Genomic DNA, 22,634 nt, shown 5'->3' on the forward strand with positions numbered 1-22,634 from the left:
TGTCGCTACTTCTGGTTGCTAACGCTATGCCTTTTGACCACTGTGGAGTCCGTATTGGGGCGCCTGTGTGTAAGTCCCAGTTCCTCATCATAATTACTCCACCGCTGCATGCAATAAACTGAACCGTGCACTTTTAGCACTGTACTGGCCCTCTGCCCACTCTGTTTTTCAGCCACTACAGCCACCATGGCCACACTCACCTCTCCTTCCAGCTGCGCCACCTGTTCAATCCTCTTAGAAAAAAATCCATGAACATGAAGCAATATATTTCCACACTGTCCAGTATCGGTGAGGCTGAACTTCAAATGGACACAATCACCTTCTGTCCTCCATCTCCACAGTCCGAAGCAACCACTCATCAAGCCTCTCCCGCTTTCTCCATCAAAAGTGCATCTCCGCCAATGCTGGACGCCATTTCTGATCTGGCAGATCCTACTCCTGCTGTCCTTCCCGGCACCGCCTGCGTCCAGATCAAGAAGGGGGGTAAACCCAAGTCCACCTCCACTCCAGCTAACCTGGGCCCAAGCTTCTCGCCGCCTCTCTATCCCGAACGTCACTCTGGCCTTGCGGCGCTGCCCTGCTTCCTCCGCTTCTGCCCCTCCAGTTGCTGTTTCGCCACTCCTCATAACTCCGTCATCGCCCTCTATCCCATCTTCAGCTACATCTTCTCGTCCTCTCTTTCCTCCAACCACTCTGATAGTTGGGGACTCCATGTTCAGAACATCTGCTTCTTTAAGGCCATAACGTACTGCATTCCAGGAGCCACTCAAAGCTTTCTGACATTCTCAATCAATCTCTCCTACCCTCCAGCCGCAGAATAGTTATACACGTAGTCTGCATGGACGTCTTCCATCAACAGTCGGAAATCACAGCACAGTTGAATAAACTCTTTCAGTTCCTTTGCATTACCGGCAAATCCATCTTCACCAAAGGCCCTCTCTCACCTCATAACTGCGGTTAAGGTATATTCAGGCATATCCTTCACATGTGGCTCCAGTCCACCACTAACACTTTCTCCTTTAACTACATTGACAATTTTTACTTTTTTGGGCCAGAAAATCCATTATTAAATCTGACGGCCTCCATCCCAAGACTTTGGGAGGCCAAATTTTAACAGTAAACTTGCTACACTCACTCAACCACATGGCTGACTGTTTACATCCTGCCTGCCACCTTCCCCTTCTTCCTCTCCCATATCCATTGACAGTATCTCTCACAGCTACTCCTGCAGGCCACAGCAGTCGCTGAAAAATTGTTCCCACCACGTTGTCAACTGGCACTATTCCTTCTCCTCTCAAAACCGTCTCAGTTTCAATACTCAAAAAACCTGATCTGGATCCCCTTGTTCTTAATAACGACCGACCCATCTCAAACCTTCCGTTCATTTCTAAGATACTTCAGCATATAGTAGCCGCACAACTGCAGGATAATCTACTGATAAACAATCTGTTTGAGCCCTTCCAATCAGGTTTTCGGCCCAAGCACAGTACTGAAACCGCTCTCATCCATATCACCAATGACCACCTCCTTGCGGCAGACTCTGGCCTTCTCTCCATTCTCATGCTCCTCAGCCTTAGCGCAGCTTTTGACACAATATCTCACACTGTCCTCCTGGATCGTTTAGCCTGCATTGAGGTCTCTGGCACAGCTCTACAGTTGTTCAATTCTTACATGTTCAACTGTTAGCTATTTATTCAAAGTCATAATGTTAAATCTTCATGCTCACCAAACATTTACGGTGTCCCTCAAGGTTCAGTCCGTGGTCCCCTACTTTTTATAATTTATCTTCTTCCCCTTGGCAGTATTTTTAGTTGTTTTGGCATTTGTTTTCATTGTTACGCTGATGACACTCAAATCTATCTTGCAACCAAGCCCTCAACTTCACCTCCTGCTGCCCTTACAGACTGTCTCCAGGCCATTACTAACTGGATGTACACGAATATTCTTCAACACAATGGCAATAAAAGTGAAGTTCTTCTTGTAGGCTCGTCAATGCTCTCAGAGGCCCATTCCCTCAATATTGAAATCAATAGCTGTTTAGTTCCGACTGTTTCTCAAGTCAAGAGCCTCAGAGTCATCCTTGACAGCACACTATCATTCAAATCCCACATTAATAATATTTCACATACAGCGTTTTTCCATCTTTGCAACATCTCCCAACTTTGACCCTCTCTTTCCCAGCACTCTGCAGAAATTCTCATTAATGCTTTGGTCACCTCTCGCCTTTATTACTGTCATGACCTTCTCACAGGTCTTTCACTGAAACTCACCCATCAACTTCAGCTTATTCAAAACTGCACTGCCAGAATTATTACCAACACTCCATAATCTGGCACCCCCAGGGACTACTCCTTTCAAGATGACTACATTTGGTGCTCGGGCTTTCAGCTGCTCAGCACTCAAGACTTTGGAACACTCTGCCACTAGACATTTGTCTACTGGACTCTGTTAATATTTTTAAATCACAACTTAAAACACACCTGTTGAAAACTGCTTATTCCTCTCTATGCTCTATTGTGATTATTAAGGTGACTTTGGTTGTTTTGAAAGGCGCTAACAAATAAAATGTATTATTATTATTAGGATACATGGCTTGGGCTGAGGGCAGATCCTTTTCTGGTCTTCTTCACTACCTCATCGACTTCCTTCCATCAGGGTTCACTGATGTTGAGCTCTTTTTACGGGGGGGTTGTGTTGTTGATGTTTGGGTTGGCATTCAAGGCCTGGGTTCTGGAGCAGTCATTGTGGGTCTCCCTCAGAAAGGTCTCCAGATTTTCTCTGTGGTTAGTCAGCCTTCCAGGTGTTGCTTCACCCAGCAGAAATCTAGTGAATTGGAAGGGGTCATTGATGACATGTGATTTTTTTGTTCTCCCTTTCCTTCCTCTTCTTCCAGGTGTTTTCAGCTCTTCAGAGTCTGCAGAGGTGTACCCGGAGTTCGCTTGTCAGATCCTTAATACCTTCCTTTTCATCAGATGAGGTTCTTCTGAATTGCTTGGTGAGTGCCTTGATTTCTCCCATCAAACAGTGGAGCAGCCTTGGTGTTGACCTTCTTCCCCTCAATTGCAAAAAGCTCCCTTACCAGGTTGTACGTTATTGTTGCAAGAGTGTTTACTTTCTGCTCAGTTTTCCTTTCTACTGTTGCTTCTAGTATTTTGTCGAGATCCTGGTCAAGTTGGTACCATTCCTTGTCGCTCATCTTGGGCCATTTGATTTGCTCCCTCGCAGGTTGAAGGGTTGGCTCTCTGGGGTGGCATCAGGCGGTTCCCTCCTGCAGCGATGTGCCTGAGCACACAACTGTAGTTATTGCATGTTAATATGGCTCAAAATCTGCCTTTGCTACCTCAAAATTAAGGCACAAATGTAACTTCCAAAAAAATCTTCGAGCTGTGGCACATTAGGGCTGACTATTGTAACGTGTTGACCAGTCTCTCTCTTCTCCACCACTGTCGCTCGGCCACGACACTGAGCCAACAAGCAGAGTTGTAGTTTGCTTGTAGAGTCGAAGCCAACAAGCCCGACTCCAACAAAGTAGGGGTGGCCAAAGTACAGCTAAAGGGCCATCCACGGCTCGTGGCTTATTTGACATTGTATCACTGCAGAAACAAAATTAAATGTAAAAAAAACCTGTGAAAATTGTAAAAATAGCGCCAAAGGCAAAATGGAAAAGGCTGAAATGTTGACACCAACAACCAAAAATAACACAAAGCTTTGTATTAAAAGACAAAGCTTTAGGTATGTAGCACTTTTATATCTTGTATATATTTTTTTTCTAGGCATTAGGGATATCCGATATGGGCTTTTTTGCTGCTATCCAATATGCCGATATTGTCCAACTCCTAACTTCCGATTCCGATATCGAACGATACCGACATGTGTAGCATCACATATCTCCTGTCGTGGAATTAATACATATCTGTTATAAACCATGAGCACTTAGCCTCTTGACGTGGCTGTAAACAACCTTGTAAGCAAACACTTGAGAAATACTTGCAATTGGACATGGCAAGGCGTGGCTCAGCGATCCGGTGTCTTGCGCGATAGAAAAAGGCTGGTTATCCAGTGCGATACACTTGATGGATGGCTTTCGCCCCGGGAATTGGAAGTACTGAAGCAAGAAGTCTTGGTTCCGCCTCGCATAACGCTTTGCGGTCATTGCAAATCCCAAGTTTAATATACGAAGGAGACACCACAGACCAAATGCTAGTAAGGAGCACGCTAGCTTGTTACTGCAGTCAAGCACTGTTGTTTACATGCTTCAGATGTGGTTTGAAGAGGTCATCATCAGCACGCCGGAAAATACAGGAGCCCATGGGCCTGTATAAAAAAATTGTAAAATCTGTTTTCATTATAGGGAAAAAACCCAATACCCATATTGACATTTTTATGCCAATATCAGGCCAATAATATCGGTGGGCCGTTATTACCTGTGGTACCACTGTTTTAGACTGAGAGGAAAACCCACACAAGCATAGAAAACACACAGTTTTGTATAAGGGACTCACCATCGACGTGAATGACTGGTAATGACGCCATTGTCTATAGAGAAGGAGTCAGTTGGGAGGCCAGCAATGTTCCACGCCCTAATCTTAATAGGATCTCCCAGGGTCTTACTGAGAGAGAAGTCATCTGATGATGGAATGTTCCTAGTCTAGACATGCCAGGGCAGATGAAAAAAAGGTGAGATCGTACAAATATCAAATATGAAAAAAAATGATTTTGCATGTTTATAAAGGAATCTTAGGGGCTATCCACACGGGAACGTTTTCAGGTCAAAAGTATTTTAAAGGAAAGTATTTTAAAGGAAAGCATTTTATTGTTTCAGCCTTTCATCCACATGGGAATGGCGTTCTGGGTGACTTCAAACGGTATTTTTTTTAAATCTGAGAACGCCGGCTTGTCGTGGCGATGTATACAGCCAATACAAAAATGATGACATTACCGACTCACCACTGCCTCGTCGCCACCACGGACATGACTCACCCCAGTCGACATTCTCATATTTTGTTGTCTTATACTCCGTAAAGACTCGCAGAAGTAATTTCACTTTTCGTAAGTCTTGAAAAGCAGAAGACGACGGACATACGCTCCTCATCAAAATCTTAAGACCAGTTGAAAAATTGCTAGAATTTGCATTTTGCACATTTGGATCTTAATGAGGTTTTAAGTAGAGCTACAATATGCAAAAGCAAGAAGGGGGAGTGAGACAAAAAACATTTGGAACTTGTAATTTAGACAAAAAATAGGTTGTTTATCACCTGATCAAAAGTTTAAGACCACAGGCTATAAAAGCCAAAATCTGCTCAAAATGTTCATTTTCTGACAGGTATTCAAAGTGTCATGCCCTCCTGATGGCTAAAGCTAAGAAGCTTTCTCTTTTTGAACGTGGTCGGATTGTCGAGGTGCATAAGCAAGGCCTCTCGCAGCGTGCCATTGCTGCTGATGTTGGGCGCAGTCAATCAGTCATTCTAAATTTTTTGAAAGATCCTGAGCATTATGGAACAAAAAAGTCAAGTGGTAGACAAAAAAATCACACCTGCGCTGACCTGGATCTGATTGGCTGTCCATCAAGACACAGGGCGGTTTTCGACCCAAATCAAGGCCCTTATTGGTGCGGACTGCAGCGCAATAACCAACAGACGGCGTCTGCGGAAAAAGGGTTTAAAAAAGAAAAAACGAATTCAAAGACCTCGTCTCCTTCAACGCCACAAAACTTACCGTTTAGACTTTGCCAGAGAGCATCAAACATGGGACATTGAAAGGTGGAAAAAAGTTTTACTCTTGGATGAGAAAAAATGTAACCTTGACAGTCCAGATGACTTCCAAGGTTACTGGCATGACAAAAAGATCCCACCTGAGATGTTTTCTACCCGGCACAGTGGAGGGGGGTCCATCATGATCTGGGGTGCTTATTCATTCAGTGGAACACTGGAGCTTCAGGTGGTGCAGGGTCGTCAAACGGCACCTGTTTATGTGCAGATGTTGCAGCGGGCATCCCTCCTGACTGAGGGCCCTCGTCTGTGTGGTAACAGCTGGGTTTTTCAACAGGACAACGCTGCAGTTCACAATGCTCGCTTGACCAAGGACTTCTTCAGGGAGAATAACATCACTCTTTTGGACCATCCTGCATGTTCCCCTGATTTAAATCTCATAGCGAACATTTGGGGATGGATGGCAAGGGAAGTTTATAAAAATGGCCATCAGTTCCAGACAGTTGATGCTTTTCGTGAAGCCATCTTCACCACTTGGAGCAATGTTCCCACCAGCCTCCTGGAAACACTTGCATCAAGCATGCCCAAACAAATTTTTGAAGTGATTAACAAGATCGGTGGAGCTACTCATTACTGAGTCCTACTGAGAACATTTTTAGTTCTGGTTTGGAGAGTTTTTTTTTATTTTTTGAGCAATGGTCTTAAACTTTTGATCAGCTGACAAACAGCCTATTTCAGTTTAATTGTTTTCAATAAATTATTTTTTCAAAGCTTTTTGTCTCACTCCCCCTTCTTGCTTTTGCATATTGTAGCTCTACTTAAAAACTCATTAAGATCCAAATGTGCAAAATGCTAATTCTAGCAATTTTTCAACTGGTCTCAGAGGGAAAAAAATCACAGGCATGTTCCCGTGTGGACAAGGCCTTACTTGACATAGCTTGATCCACTGGCTGGTGCAGTCCTGTCTAAAGCTGGCCGTAAAAGCGCCCAGATAGGCCATAACACCAGCAGAGATAAGGACATCTCCAGTCAGGTTGTCATATGTGTTTTGTAGATCATCAGCAGCTTTGGACCATCTGAGAATAAGATTTTTACTCAGTGGCAATCCTTGTGATTCTTGTAAAAGAAAAAAAATGGTGCTATTCATTACCGAGTTTTCTCTCCACCGAGACCACCAATGAGTTTCTCAGCTCGCTCCAACTTTCTTTGACACAAATCTCTTTGAGCTTCCAGTTTGGCTTTCTCTGCTGTCTTTTCCTCAGACGTTCTTTTCAGGTCAGCCAAACGGTCCTCAACCTCCTTCAGCTTGGCTCTCTTCTCTGCTAGCTCAGCCATGGCAGAAGCCAGGGTCTCCTGGGCCTCAGCCTGTTTGGCCTTTTTGGGAGCCACGATCTAAAAGCACGCAGGTGAGTATAAGTGGAGCTATGGTAATGGTAATGGTTTTATTTATTTCATCATTCATTAAGGGTTTTACTTTGGTATACACAATTCACAATTCCACATGTCCAAAAGGAGTAGGAAGAAGCAAAGCTTTTTAATCCTATCCCTTTTCGTTTCACATCAATTGCTATCACATCATTTCCTACTCAAAATGTTCCTTTGCCAGTTCTGAATAACACGAGAAAATGATAAAGCAATACAACAATGTTTTACAATGAAGTTGTGGTTTGTAAATCTGTAAATGAAGTTGAGGTTTGTAAATCTGTATGAACAAATTGCTGTAAAATGCATAAAATGCAGTTGTCATATGGCATAGCATAGTATTTCCCTGTGGTTCAGGATTCTTCTTCCTTATACTTTGTAAACATCAACTGTTTGTACTGTTTCTTGAAATGGGTCATATTAGAGCATTGTTTGAGTTATTTACTCAAACCGTTCCACAATTTGATTCTTACGGTGGCCGAGAAGTGCAAAACACGTTAACAGAAAGCAAACCAAGTTAAAATTAAACCAGCCGGAAAGGGAATGTACCAAATCCCAGAGTTATAGGAAGTGATAACGGAGGGAGTTGATACGTTCCTTTTCCAGTTTATCTTTGTAGCCGAGAAGTGCAAAACACAAAACAAAAAGCCAAACAAATTATAACAGCCGGAAGAGGATTGTACCCCTGTTATACTCTCATTAAAATATTTGACTTTATCAGTAACTATAAAACACCCAAAGTGTACAGTATTGAAAGCTTGGACTTCTTTGTTTTAAAATTTGTTATGTTAAAGAATTTGGTTCAGGCATACCTATCCAGAAATACAGTGAGAGGAGCAGGTTAGAAATTCACAATGTACAGTATTTGTGGGACACTGACAAATATTTGTACTCATATTTCTTTGTTTTTGTATAACAAATCACTGTGACCACTGTGGTTCATAATACTGTATGTGCAAGTTAGGTTCACCTGTTCAGCCTATGGTCAGCAAGTGGCACACTATTACTGCACAACAAATGAGACTCGGGAGCCGTGACCATACCATTGAAGAGTAGATGGGATAAATAATACAGGAGTCCATTAAATATTTTAATGAGGTCATAACAGGGGTACAATCCCCTTACGGGTGGTGTAATTGTAATTTGTTTTTCTTTTTGGGTTTGTGTTATGCACTTTTCGGCTACAAAGATAAACCGGAAAAGGAATGTACCAACTCACCGGAGCTGATTGGTCCAAACGTTATCACTTCCTATTACTTTGGCATTTGGTACATTCCCTTTCCAGCTGGTGCAATTGTAATTTGGTTTGCTTTTTGTTAACATGTTTTGCACTTCTCGGCCACCAAAGATTTCACATACCGATATGCAAAATTTTTTTGCGTTGTGCGAGTGTGTAAATGTAAAATTTTTTCTAAGGTCATATTTTTCCTCTCTGATGAGAAGAATTGTATTACGTTTTTGGGTAGCAGGCTATTTTTTGCTTCATACATAATTTTAGCTGTTTGAAGGTTTACCAGGATTTTAATAAATGTGGAGCTATACATAAAGTACATTTTTGAACAAAGCAAAATGATATCAATACCATACCTTCACCACCCTGTCGTATGACTCCATTGCTTTGATCCACTTGCATAGGCCCTCTGCTGCTGAGGAGGCTTTTGCCACCGCAGCAGGGCTGAATTGAGGATCGGTCATGTAGGTAGAACGAATTTTTGCTATCGCTTCCTCCTGTAAAAAGAAGAGAGGACGGTCATCCAGCTATATTTCTAATACATAATATATTGTAATGTGTAATTCTCTAATCATTCTATCACTTTGTTGACTGGCACAGGTGTGGAACGTTTTAGTTATGTTAATTTTGTTTTTGTGATGTTTCATGCTGGGAGAACGATGATTTCCTACACTCACAGCAATATTGTCTTTGTCATATTCTTTAAGATCCCGTAAAAAGTTCATATCACCCAAAAGCTTCTTGCTTGGACCCCAGTAGTCAAATATCTAGACAAGAAAGAAAAACATTGCTGTGTTTTCCATTGTATTATTTGTTTTCAAATTTATTTTTTTAATAACATTCTCTGATTATAAATTTTTAGCAAGACAAACCTTTTTTCCCGACCCAGCAGGATCTGCAATCTTATCTGGTGTTTTTCCCATCATGACGCACACAGCTGACATCACCAGTTTCACTCCTGAGGGAGGGTTTTTCATGGACTTCACAACGGTGATGTCAGCAGGCTGCAATGAATAAGGTAACTCACTCAAATGACTATAAAGCAAAGACACGCAAGGCAAATGTTTCAATGGTTCTCACCTTTAAGGTGTTCAAGGCTGCAGTTGCCTCCTCCAGGGCAGGGATGGCCTCAGCCAATTCACTATCACACTCATCCTTCAGTGCTTGAGCTTCAGCGGCTTGAATAGCTGTGGCCTCCTCTTCCACACGCACAAGTTTACTTGTAGCTTCCACCTCAACAGACTCCACTGCTATCACCTGTTGATCATTACATAGGACGTGGTATATTTATGATGACTTTTTCATTACAATGTAATGAAGGTTATACGTGTCAGGCCGCTTGCCGTATTTACCTTCATCATTCTGTCATTTTCAATCTGTGCCTCTTCTAGTTTGGGCTGCAATTCCACCAGCTCCACTTTCATCTCGCCAACCTTCAGCGACACAATGCGAAAATGTGTTTTGTTAACTGAGAACATCGGAATTTTCTGATGCAAAAAAGAATCACGTCAAAGTGCTGTATATACCTGAGATTCAGCAAAAGCTAGTTTTTCTAGACCGTTTGTGTATCTCCTTTTTGCCTTCATGACTGCGTCTCTTTTCATCGTGAGGAGCTGACTGAAAGCTGCCATCAGCTCCAGATAGGATGTCGGAGTAACATAATTATGCCGACCAAGCTCAGTGAGAAATCTGCAGAAAAATAAACAGTGTGTTAGAGATGCATGATAAATATTTTTTTGAGGCCGATACCGATGCTGATTGCATCCTGCCTCTCAAGACAGATGCGGATAACCTATAGTATTTATATCTATTATTTTTTAATTTTGATTTAACTATAGTTTGTACACACCTGGGGGTAAGAACAACTCAAACAAAGAGGGATTTGAGAAACTGTACCTGTAGATTTTTTTCCTAACCAAATATCATGACATCACTAGTATAGGAAATATTTTTTTTAAATCAGCGGCAGCTCGGAAGTACAAACCGTGGATCCAAGTGGTTTACTAGCCGACAAAACACTATCTTCAATGATGATAAAGGGCTGGTCATCCAGCGCCATCATTTCCATGATGAAATCACAGCTTTCGCTGTAACCCTCGGGTTGTCTCTGGCAAACCTTTTGCACTTTTCAAATGCAGCGGCGATAGGAACAAGCCCCAGGCGTCGTAGCCAACGCTGGCATTCCAGGGAACTGACAAGGATTCATGTGTTTAAGCTCAATGTTTTTTTTCTTCATTGTGGTATGTTTGCAGAATATTTGGTGCAACTGGCACATTAAATGTCTTCCTCTGAAACAGTGAACAAGTCCCACACGATCTACAGTATGCCATCGATGTTCAAACAAATAATTTGTAAGGACACATGAGATGTGGGTGAATTTCATGGATTTTGGACACTTTACAATGGTACTATAGATGACAAAGAAAAAAAGTGTCATGATGACCACAGAACCCAGGTTCAGGTTACTCGGTACAATGTGAGCAATACAATAAACTAATACAATAAACTAAGTTACAATGAACTAAGTACAAGCTGCATACACAAATAATTTTTCCCAATACAATACTAAAGTAAACACCATGTAACGGAGAGCAAAGAGTGGAATAAAATTACAGAATTGTTGATGTTGTTAAGATATACCAAATTAACTCACTTAAATTCACATGGTTATATTAAAATCATGGTTTGGCAGGAACAGATTATCCTTGAACTTAAGTTAAACTAAAATAATGCTATTTGGAAATAGCAGAAGGGAGATGTACGACCAAATACAAATTAAAGGAGTGGACATTGAAAAAGTGGAAGAATATAAATTCCTGGGGGTCATATTAGACGAAAAAATTAGTTAGAAATCTCATATTAAATATATACAAAAAAAGGTGGCGAGAAATATCTCAATATTGAATAAAGAAAAATATGTTCTTGACCAAAAATCACTCCACACTTTGTACTGTTCCTTAGTATTACCATATTTAATGTATTGTGTGGAGATATGGGGTAATAATTACAAAAGCAATCTTCACACACTCACTGTACTGCAAAAAAGATCGGTGAGGATCATTCATAATGCCAAGTATAGACAACATACAAACCCTTTATTTTTAAAATCACAGATATTAAAACTTGCAGATTTAGTATTCTTTCAAACCGCCAGAATAATGCCAAAAGTTAATAATAACTCGTTACCCAAAAACCTGATACAGTATTTTTCAATCAGAGAGGAGAAATATGATCTTAGAGGAAAATTAAACTTAAAACATTTATACGCGAGAACTACGCTGAAAACCCACAGAATTTCCGTGTGTGGAATTACATTATGGAACGGATAGAGCAGGGGTAGGGAACCTATGGCTCGGGAGCCAGTTGTGGCTCTTTTGATGACTGCATCTGGCTCTCAGACATTTCTTAACACCATAAAATGTGTTTATTTTAATTTGTTTTCCTGACATTTTAAAGTAAAACATTACAGAAACAGAAACATTACAAAATTCAAAATATGCATTGTAATGCATTTTAACCCATCCATTTTTTTTTCTAGCGCAATGCCAGCTGTCCTTCCCATGTTTTCCGTGTCAGACACCAAAACTTGATTATTATTGGGGTTGTCCCTCCTTTAATCAAACCTTCTTTAATCAAATAGTCAGCTAGCTAATTGTGAAGAGACAACCCTTTTGATGAAAAAGGAAAAGAAAGAAAGATACGGAGTAGGTCACAAAACCATGCAGCACCAGAAGTTGCATTAATGGTAAAAAGTTATTTATTATTGGTTAGCTTCAATATAACAACATTATTACAAAGAATACATTCAGAGACTGATATTCTAAAATTGCTAGTATTCCTTAAATACTGTATACACACATTTGGTCGTATTCGGTGTTAAAAAATATGATATGGCTCTCACGGAAATACATTTTAAAATATGTGGCTTTCATGGCTCTCTTAGCCAAAAAGGTTCCCGACCCCTGGGATAGAGTAAGGAATTCAAACAATGTACAGAGATGAGCAAAATCAAAAAACAATACAAGCAGTTGGTGTTTACTAAATACAAGGCAGAAGAGTCTTGATCATCACAATGATGTTCTGTCAGGTTCGGGTTTTTTTTAAGTTTAGTTTTTTTTATTTATATTTATTATATATATATATATATATATAAAATAACTATATATATATATATATATATATATATATATATATATATATATATATATATATATATATATATATATATACAGTTTATTTTGTCTTCTTACTGTTAGTTATTATGTATTATTATTCTGATTATCACAGAAAACATGACATGGAATGCAGGAAGTGAACAACAGGTGTTGTACAAGATATGGAATAGATGGGGGGTAGGATTAAATAAGCTTTGCTTCTTCCTACTACCAGCGACGGACTGGTAATCTGTGAGTTCTGGAAAAGTCCACAACGGCCGTCCAGTCTATGGCCGATAATTGGTCTTTTTTTTTTTTTTTTCCGTCGACCGGCACTGTCTAACAGTCGAGCACCTAGGCCTACCAGCAGATGGCGCTGTAACGATCATTTGTCAATCAAACATAGGCCTACATTCTGTCAAAAAGCCAACAAAGAGGACACAAGTGTTTTGGAAATGGTGAGCACAAAACGCAAAGAAGAAGGTGGATGGCAGAAATTAAAAGAGAAAAAAAAGTTATTGGAGAATGAAGCTACAAAATGTAGGAATACTGAAAAAAATAGTATGTGTGGGTTTTCAATTATTCCCCCCCCCCCCCGGCAAGCCTCGGTGCGCCCCGGTTGGTGGGTGGGCCTATTTGGGGAAAAAGTCGAGGGCCTTTTTTTGGTCCCAGTCCGACCCTGCCTACTCCTTTTGGACATGTGGAACTGTGAAAGAATGATTCATGAGATGTATTCCATTGTAACCTTCACGTTCAAATAAACTAAACCCAACCAAACCATGATTTTCTTTGGAAAAAAATTTCACTTTGTATCAACCATACCTCTGTGAAAGCTGGCTGGCAGAGGTGTGAAAGGTTTTGCAGATTGGTACGACTTCCTTCTGCTCATTCTCTTTCATCCCTAGCGGCTGCAGGAAAGAGTTGGCTACCCGCTCTAGAGCCTCCTCTGGCCATGGCTGTAAGGACACAGATAAAATTACAACAGGAGCATGCAGCTTCATACTGCTGACAAGGAAAAGTCTTTTGACTTATTTGATATTGTTATTTTACATTAAGCAGAGTGTAGAATTGATTGTGGATATTTTGTACCTGGAACCAATTAATGGTGCAACAGTTAATAAGAGAAGGAAATTGCCGCAGACGATTACGAAAGGCTTCACCAATCGGACTGAAGGCCACTACGATGTGAAGGTTCTGCTTGCAGCGTGCCACGAAGAAGGAGAACAGAGTCAAAGAGCTCAATTCTACACTCCTATTCTTTGCTTGGGCAATGGGGCGTACTGTCTGCAAAGAGGAAGAGAGAACTTAATTACAGCATATAATTGTAAAAATAGAAATGACATGTGGATACACTGTGACTTCATATATGTGATGGACTATTAGGATGGATGGAGTAAAAGGATATCATTTTTAATGGGGACAAGATTATTTGTTTCATGCTGGGAGATTCAAGATTGTCTAACAACTGAGTTGTATACATTTAGACATTATTATATTAGTGTCATACCTCAATGATTTCCTGTTTCTCATCCATGGCAAACATATTGGGCACTTCTCCTGTGTTCAGGACACTGTTTATATCTTCTAGAAAAGCTTCGTCTTTGATCTGGGTATCAGTGAGCAAAAAAACTATTCTTTGACCTTTCACCCCAGCATTCTTGAGCAGTTTCTGCATTATCAGGAAAACATGGGGAAAATGTATTACATCACACTCAGGCACCTTATAACAAAATGACATAACACTGTATTGAGACACAGACGTGTGTCCTAAACCATAAAGCTGACCTTGAGGTCATCTCTCCACTCAACCATGCCGTAGCACTTTGAGATCTCAGGCTGGAAGAGCGTCATCTGGGCAATGAATGTGGCCAATCGAGTGATGGACTGGCGTCCACTGCCTCCCACTCCTACGAGCAGAGCGTTCCCTCCTGGCTGCTTCAACACACGGCTTATGCGGGACAGGTGCTCCAAGACATAGCTACGTCGAACACAATTTATTTCATTTTTAGCAGATTGCTACATAAATACAAGTTGTGCATTAATTCTAACATCCTTTACTTCTTCAGAACAATATTAACCCAGCAATTTGACTTTACTGTAATGCATATATTTTTTGTTTACAGTAATTGACTCTATATTCCAGTAGTGATTTACCGGAAAATGACAAGATTCATGCGGCTCTTGTTCATCTGGTTATATTCAACAAGACATGCCTCCACCACCTCAGCAAAGCTCTCTACGGAAGGCACTTCAGCATACAGGCGCTCTTCAGGCTCCATGTCAGGGTTCATATAGTCTCCAAACAGTAGAATCTGCAGGTCTTGCTCCACCAACTGAGATAATAAGTTGATGCCAAATTAATATTTCATTTCAACTCAAGAGTAAAGAGTATCTTAGAAATAATGTGAAACAAAATCACAAATTCTGACGTCAAGCAGCAAGACACAAGACACGCGTCTTGGCCATAAGAATATCTACAATCAGCACAGGAAAAAGATGAGTCAACATACTTTACTGCCTTGTTTCAGGTGATCAAACACTTGGTTAAAGGCTTCCTTGAAGTGATCTTTGAGGATGGTGTTCATCAGCTGATAGAACCATGCTCGATCCTTATCATCCACCAGACGGTCATAGAAGACGCGGAAGACCTCATGGACAAACAAGCGAATCATAGTGCGTTTGTTCTCCAGAGATTTGCTTTTCAAAAGCAGGCAGCCTTGGATAACACGAGAGAAGTCCCGCAGGTTAAAAGTGTAGTGAGACTTGGCTGGCGTCGGAAGCAAGTTCTCCATGGCTTTCTTGTAAACCTTTGTGAAGGGATTTGTCATGTTATACAAAGTCAATATTTTATTGACATGGGAATATGAGAGTATTTGTCAAATCTGGAGGACTCACTTCCATGGTGGCTGTCACTATTTGGCTGCCGATAGTGAAATATTCCGGCGGAAAGTCATTGTTTTTGAGATAGAACGCCACCATGATGGAAAAGATGCGAACCATAGTCTCATCACTAAAAGAATTGATGCTAAAAATGTTGAAGTGACGCAGGAAACGGGATGTCACAGCATTCCTTCCTCCACCAGGAGGACCCATGGCTGAGATAAGCTGGATGTCAACTAATTTGATGCCAGAAGTATCTTTCAGGTCATACCTGCCAGAAGACAAAGGATTAGTCAGGCATTACATTCTATCATCTTCTATTTAATGTTCTATATACAGTATATCCAACAGCTAACAGTGTAGCTCATACCACTTTTTGTGATCCATAAACTGTCGAAGAAGCTCCACGGGAGGCTGAGCTCCAAACTGTTCCAGTGCTGGCATATTCACATCATCTATAAATATGACATATTTTTTTCCCACGGGGGGGCCAAACACACCCTTCCGTCTCTTATCTAATTTGGCCATGATGATGTTCTGAAAAATGCCAAGGTCGCATGATAAATGTACAGTACAATAACAAAAACAGATCATTTTGGTATGCTTGGATTTCCACATCCTAAAATATATATGCCACATGTTGACCTGTGTTTGGTTGGCAGTGGTGCGGGCCGAAAAATTGACTATAAGGGGTAAAAATAGGTCATTGTCCAGACTGTTCATCAACATCTCCATCACATACACAGACTTTCCAGTGCCAGTAGGGCCAGCCAACAGCAAAGGCCTGGGCAGAAGAACAGAATTCCTCCAAATTCATACATCTGACCTCATTCAGCTAGACCACGATTTATGTCACTCCATTAGGATACTAACACGCCATTGGTGATGCAAATGTCCATTAGGTAGGTGTAGCGAACTGAGTCTATGGTGGGAACAATGATATCCTGCACTTTGGTGTTTTTGTCTCCCAGGCTGACATTTTTGATGGCATCATTCCAGTGAACCCATTTTCCTTTTCCTTTAAACTGAACAGGATATTGGATTAGCATTGAGATATTTGTACCCAGGACAAAAACCTCTGACTGATGTAAGCCAGTGCTACCTCATAGAAATAGTCATACACCAAGCCTTTCTCATCTACTGGGCATTCCCATTTCCCCACAACATCAGGAACTGGATGTTCCCCTATTTTTCCAGACACAATATCCCTGAAGAACTCGCTAAACTTCTCCCGGCTGTTTGAATCACAGCTGCCACCCACTGACCACACCAACGAAAAGGTAAAGGCTGCCTGCAGTCAGAAAAAAGACAAATGGCATTGGTGTGAAGCAAATATGATGCTCAGGGAAAGTATAAAGAACATTTACTAATCATTTTTATCCTAATCGTACCATGATCCAAGTGCGAATAATTTTATCTCCCGTCTCCGTCTCTAGGGGTTCAGTTAGCAGCATCTCAAACAGTCTACATAATGATACTGTTGTGTTCCAGTTAGTTGTTGGGACAACTTCCTGTTAAAAAAGCATGTTCATGAACATTCAATTATGTTTTGCTTTTACATTGGTGCAAACTCCATTGGTCTTTGGGTTGTTGTGTCTAAATGAGTCCATGATCTACTGTTACTTACTCTGCAGTTTTTACGCAGAATCCTGAAGGTAGGTGGCATCAGCCAGTAGAAGAGTTCTTGCAGCAGGCTGTTATTGTTAGGACTCTGCAGAACCTCAGGAAGTGTGTTCATCCAGGAGATCACTAAAGGCTCCCAGCCCAACTGAGATGGTTCCATGTAGATCATACCACATCGACTGACTGTGGCCGGCTGCAATATCAAAAGAGTAAGAAGGTAAGTTATTCAGTTTTGCTGTAAATGCTAAAACTGACAAACAGCAAAAATGTAAACCACAAAAAAACATTTTTACTCAAATCTTACAGAGGCCTGTGACAGATCCATTGCTTCAAAAATCAGACTCATCTGATTGGACATCTGGATAATTTCTCCACTCATTAGACATAACTGTAGTGTGATGATAAATAACATAGATGGTAACAATAAAAAAACAAATACCACAAAACAGAACGAAATATAATTTATGCCGTATGATGTACCTTTTTGTTGTCATCCAGTACAGTGTTCATACTCTCAATCCATAGTGTATCAATGGGACCATCAAACACCACCCATTTACGATCTGGCGTTTCAGATGATGCATACTCCCGAAATGTGTTGGCCACAATCCCATCTGTCCACTAGCAATGAACAAAAAATGAGAAAACACTGGGAAGCAGACAAGAAGACCTCTGAAAGAGGATCTTTGGTACAATTTGAGAACATTAGGTTGGGAGGTACAGGCTCACCTCGTGAGAAACAAGATCAAACTGTCCAAAGAGCTGACCCATGGTGATGGACTTTGGGTTCAAAGTCCTGAAGATGACCTTTTCTTCCTCTCCGTATCCTCTTTCGTTCATCAGAATAAGTGTGTCAGCTAGAACATGAAGTACTTTGGTCTTACCTGAAAATGACTCTCCCACCAGCATGAAACTGAACCAGAAAAGGTGTACCTTGATGCAGGGTCGTGTTGAGAAGTACTTGTGCAAAATACTTTGTAGTCCAAAACATTAAACATTACAGTACAAGCAAATGAACATACCCATGCCGGACTATCATCATCTCATATGTCTGGATCATCTTTTCTATGAAGATCTGTGTTGACTGTACATTGTGTTTTGTACAGCACTCTGTTGCAGCCTCCAAAAACAACTGGCAAAGACATAATAAGCAAAGACATAATTTCGATGAAATAGGATTCAATATTAATAAATGGAATATTTTTGTAGTTAGAGCATAGAAAACATTTTTTTTACCATTATTAGAGCCCTGTAGACATGAAATAACACCCTTATAGTCACATTTACCCTTGTATTACCCAATGTAGCAGACATAATAACAGAAAATGAGTAATCTCAAACATGAATAAGATTAGACGCACGCTAGCATTGACAGTGTATTTCCTGGTGACCATTGGAATACTATTCTACTGCTGCTGTTATAGGAGGAGGGCATTGGCACACCAATTCCGCCCACTCTTACTGTATTTAAGGCCTAGGCTACCAGCACTTGTTAGTTCGCTGACGAAGCTCTTCGGATGAGGAGCGAAACGTCCGACACCTTCTTCACAGAAGTACAGATGACGTCTCAAGAAGCCTTTCCCTCGTTGTATAGCACAATCAATATGCCTAGCTTTCATCATCTACTGGAGATGCACATTACAAAATTGCAAATATGAAACACTAGTGATATGTCAGTCGCGAACGAATCGGCTCTAACAGCCGGCACTTTGAAATAAATTACAAGAGCCGGTTTGCGTTTTGGGAGCCAATTGGGAGCCAACAAATTTTTTTCCTGATCTTTTTTTCTATTAAAGGCGAATATCATTGGTCAAGATGTGTGGCAGCATCTCTGTGTCCACACTGAGCAGGTGGAAGGGCGGGGTTAAACACGCTGTGGTGCTCTTAGAACCGATTTATTTGTGAGAAATCTGCATGAAGAGATTTGTCCTATTTTGACCTAATTTGCCTATTGACTTGGGCCTATGTTTTTGTATAATATAACATTATAATATAAAATTATATTATAATATACAGTATTTTTGTAGCTGTTCATTGAAGTTTAATAAATCCTTTTAAATAATAAACATTTAATACCATGTATTTTTTACATTAGTAATTCATTTTACACAATACACATAATTTGGTAATAATTTAAGACAACAAAAAAAATGTGAGGAGCCACTTGGGAGCCAAAAGAAAAATGTCTGTCTAAAAGGCGCCGAAATTTCCATCACTACGAAACACCAATTACTTGTGCAAACGAGTTCCAGGTCAGGTCAAAAATTCAAAAGCTTTGCAATTGAATATTCAACAACTCCACACAAAAAATATCTACGGCAGTGGATACAAACCCCACAAATATGAACAGTGTGTCTTATTTGGTGCGGCATATTTTACCTCATAGTCAGCCTCAGGGAGGGAGATGCCAGGGAACAAATCGCTGGTGATTCCATTGAATAGTGGAATATCATGAGAGAGAAACTTGGGCTCGTTAACATCCTTTATCGACCTCAGAAGCTAGATGTTATCAACAGAAGAAAAACCATCAAGAAACAGACCAAAGGATTTGAAACCACATTTCAGAAGAATTTCTTGCATAGCTTAGCACAAATACCAATATGTCCTCATTCTCATCTGGATACTTGAGCTTGAGGTTTCCTGCAGCCACAAGTACAGCTTTGACAGCTCTCATGCCATAATCATAATGGAACTGTGAGGAGAGCTGCTCTGAACAGAGCCTGTAAGTCATTGCAATCTTGACTGACAGAGGCTTGGCATTGAGGAATCCATATGAATACAGAGAGATCTCTGCTATCAGTGCATAATTGGGGACCATCATGGTCACTGTTCGAAACAACACCTAAGGATCACAAAACAATGAAGACATTTAAGTTAAGACAACTGGAATACCGATCAAATAATCTTATAACCTTCTAAAGCCAAAAACAAATTTTTAAGTCCGTAATTTGGATTAAAATAAAAATTATAAAACGTGATCAAATAGCTCTTGTGTACAATGGAACCTTGGTTAGCATCATTAATCTGTTACATAAGTTACAACGCTAACCAAAATGTACGCTAGCCAAATTCATGTTTCACCAAAGAAATAGCGTAAATATAATTAAACTGTTCCAGAATGCCAAAATTGGAACACAAAACACAATTTTACAGTTTTACATGCAGAAAACAATTCAAAATGCATATAAATACATATAAGTGCTGAATGTAAGGGATAAATTAACATTCAAGGTTACTTTTTCCTTCGCTGAAGATGTGTCGTGAAAAAAGACAATGTTTTTCCTTCACTGAAGATGTGTCGTGAAAAAAGACACAATGTGACAGTGAGATCAACACGGACACCACCTTTGTGTTTTGCCATGAGTTATTTAATAAATTCAATAGTGTATCACACCTCAATAGCCCAAAATGGAGCCAAAAGTGCCAGCATTTGATAAAGGTGAGAAACACACGCTGCCACATTGTGTCCTTGTCAACAATGACATCTTCAGTGAAGGCAAAAGTAACCTTAGTATTCATTTATCCCTTTCATTCATCATTTATATGCATTTACAACTGTTTATTGCATGTAAAACTATAATTGATCAATTATAAAAATTTATGTTGACATTTTTGAGACTTGTGGCGTAACTGTGTTTGTTAGCGAAGAACTACAGTCAACCTCTGATGACATCATATACGGTGACTTAAAGTTGACTTTCGGTTCCGGTTCCCATGTAGTGGCAAGCTCAGAAGGTGCTAACAAGGATGTCTTGTGATCAAAATACAGTATATACACTAACCGAGTTTCCACTGTATTTTAATTGTGTAAAGACCTTGAGGTTGTCAGGGAGTTCAGAGCGTCCTGCATAACCAGGGTTCATGGTGATGGACACAAAACAGTTGGGATTGAGTTTGAGCATGGTTCCTTCAAAGTCAAAGTACTCCAACTTCATCTCGATGGCCCTCTGGATGCAGAGTACTTGCTGGGCCACTACAGACAGGACCTCAAGCTCAATGCGGTTGAATTCATCAAAGCATGCCCATGCTCCAGATGAAGCCAAACCTTTGAAAAACTGATAAATAGCACCACAACACAAGGAGGTTTGTTAAATGTACAAATTGTAATTGGATAAAGTTACATTTTCCCTGTGATGTTACTTTGCCCATAGCAAGATAATCTAGTCCATCGGAACAGTTGAAGACCACACATTGCACAGCTAAGGCTTTGGCTAGATCCTTGGTGGTTTCAGTCTTTCCAGTTCCAGCTGGACCCTCGGGTGCACCACCCAAGTGGAGGAAAAAAGCACCGATCTGGGAAGACATGAACAGAAACATTTATCAGAATATCAAAGCACTCTTGCCAATCAAGTCACTTTGTTATTTTACCAGAGTTCTGTAGCATCTGTCAGTCAGCGGAGTGATGACCAGACGAAAAGAGTTCCCCAGGTACTCGTATGCATACTTAACATCACAGTTTATAATACGAACTCGAACATTGTCGTTGTTCCAGTAGTAACGAAGCTGGGCAAGCCATCGGAAATCGCTTTCATTTATCACACCTGTCAAGAAAGCATGTAAATACTATTTTATTGAGTAGTTGATAAATAAACTATTTTACAGTAAACTTTGTACTTTGTGCCATGAGGTACCGTGTTCAATGAGCTCCATGACTACATCCCTGGCATGGACATCAATTGTCACCAATGCTCCCAAAGTAATACGTGTTTGTTTGGGCAGTTTTCCTCTCACCAGCCCCACAATGTCATTCAGCTGTTTCTGGAGTTGCTGGTAGTAGTTTTTCACACCCTGTAGAGGGCATCAAAGTCACACTTGCTGCTACTGTAGCACTACTGTAATATCCGGTATATAAGCCGATACGTTTTTCTTAAAACTTTGAACCCTGCGGCTTATACAGCAGTGAACATGTTCTAATCTCGTGACAGCTCCTTTACTTCAGAACTACAATCATCATACAGAATCATTTAAATACTGTGCCGCTCACGAGCCAGTGAGGAAATCGTCTTTGGCAAGAGCCAATCACAAGCTATAAGGGAACTCATAATGAGCAACCGATTGGAAATCACAGGAGGTCATTACTCAATATAACAGTCTGACTCCCGGTGTCGTCTTAGATAGAAGGCTAAAATCATCACACAGCAATTTAACACTCAAAAAGAAAGAAATATACAGTACCAATACAATTTTTTTTCTAACTTGTACTGGTATTGATAAGCTCGTTGTTAGTTTTCTCATTGCTCATGATTGGCTCCTGCCTGGTCCTCACAGACTTGTGCACGCCACTATATCACTATATGCCATTTCATGACATGACGTGGACGTGTGCGGCTTATAGTCTAGTGCAGCTTATTTACTGTATGTACAAATCTGTTTTTCTCTCTAAATTTTGTTGGTGCGGCTTAAACAACCGTGTGTCTTACACATCGGAAATTATGGTATTTCAAGGTGATCACTCTGGTGAAAGTGAGGTGAGTGAGCAACAGGCACATTCATGATAACATGTAATAACATGTAATGATAACAATGATAAATGTTCATAAATGATAAATGATAACATGTAATACTTACAGTTTGCCGTACATTGGTCGTTTTAAGCATTCCCGGAACTTCCTTCCT

The 22,634-nt window shown here is 40.5% G+C and overlaps 1 protein-coding gene across 1 annotated transcript in view; it reads right to left on the bottom strand.

Annotated features, from left to right (window-relative positions):
- Window positions 1-22,634, bottom strand: part of LOC129180446 (dynein axonemal heavy chain 7-like) — a 32,778-nt gene that overhangs the window by 7,229 nt on the left and 2,915 nt on the right. Inside the window, exons 7-38 of the mRNA XM_054774938.1 lie at window positions 21,650-21,806; window positions 21,387-21,559; window positions 21,159-21,311; window positions 20,834-21,073; window positions 19,615-19,860; window positions 19,398-19,517; window positions 18,041-18,150; window positions 17,748-17,931; window positions 17,499-17,639; window positions 17,323-17,406; window positions 17,023-17,211; window positions 16,787-16,906; window positions 16,498-16,686; window positions 16,269-16,420; window positions 16,041-16,179; window positions 15,766-15,932; window positions 15,411-15,666; window positions 15,056-15,322; window positions 14,670-14,848; window positions 14,301-14,493; window positions 14,023-14,184; window positions 13,605-13,799; window positions 13,338-13,471; window positions 9,888-10,050; window positions 9,714-9,794; window positions 9,442-9,618; window positions 9,234-9,365; window positions 9,039-9,128; window positions 8,718-8,858; window positions 6,859-7,100; window positions 6,637-6,784; window positions 4,503-4,648 (exon numbers count right to left, since the gene is read on the bottom strand). Coding sequence (XP_054630913.1) covers window positions 4,503-4,648; window positions 6,637-6,784; window positions 6,859-7,100; window positions 8,718-8,858; window positions 9,039-9,128; window positions 9,234-9,365; window positions 9,442-9,618; window positions 9,714-9,794; window positions 9,888-10,050; window positions 13,338-13,471; window positions 13,605-13,799; window positions 14,023-14,184; window positions 14,301-14,493; window positions 14,670-14,848; window positions 15,056-15,322; window positions 15,411-15,666; window positions 15,766-15,932; window positions 16,041-16,179; window positions 16,269-16,420; window positions 16,498-16,686; window positions 16,787-16,906; window positions 17,023-17,211; window positions 17,323-17,406; window positions 17,499-17,639; window positions 17,748-17,931; window positions 18,041-18,150; window positions 19,398-19,517; window positions 19,615-19,860; window positions 20,834-21,073; window positions 21,159-21,311; window positions 21,387-21,559; window positions 21,650-21,806 — 5,270 coding nt within the window. The remainder of the gene's footprint in view (window positions 1-4,502; window positions 4,649-6,636; window positions 6,785-6,858; window positions 7,101-8,717; window positions 8,859-9,038; window positions 9,129-9,233; window positions 9,366-9,441; window positions 9,619-9,713; window positions 9,795-9,887; window positions 10,051-13,337; window positions 13,472-13,604; window positions 13,800-14,022; window positions 14,185-14,300; window positions 14,494-14,669; window positions 14,849-15,055; window positions 15,323-15,410; window positions 15,667-15,765; window positions 15,933-16,040; window positions 16,180-16,268; window positions 16,421-16,497; window positions 16,687-16,786; window positions 16,907-17,022; window positions 17,212-17,322; window positions 17,407-17,498; window positions 17,640-17,747; window positions 17,932-18,040; window positions 18,151-19,397; window positions 19,518-19,614; window positions 19,861-20,833; window positions 21,074-21,158; window positions 21,312-21,386; window positions 21,560-21,649; window positions 21,807-22,634) is intronic.

Source organism: Dunckerocampus dactyliophorus, chromosome 1, assembly GCF_027744805.1.
Source record: "Dunckerocampus dactyliophorus isolate RoL2022-P2 chromosome 1, RoL_Ddac_1.1, whole genome shotgun sequence".
NCBI lineage: Eukaryota > Metazoa > Chordata > Actinopteri > Syngnathiformes > Syngnathidae > Dunckerocampus > Dunckerocampus dactyliophorus.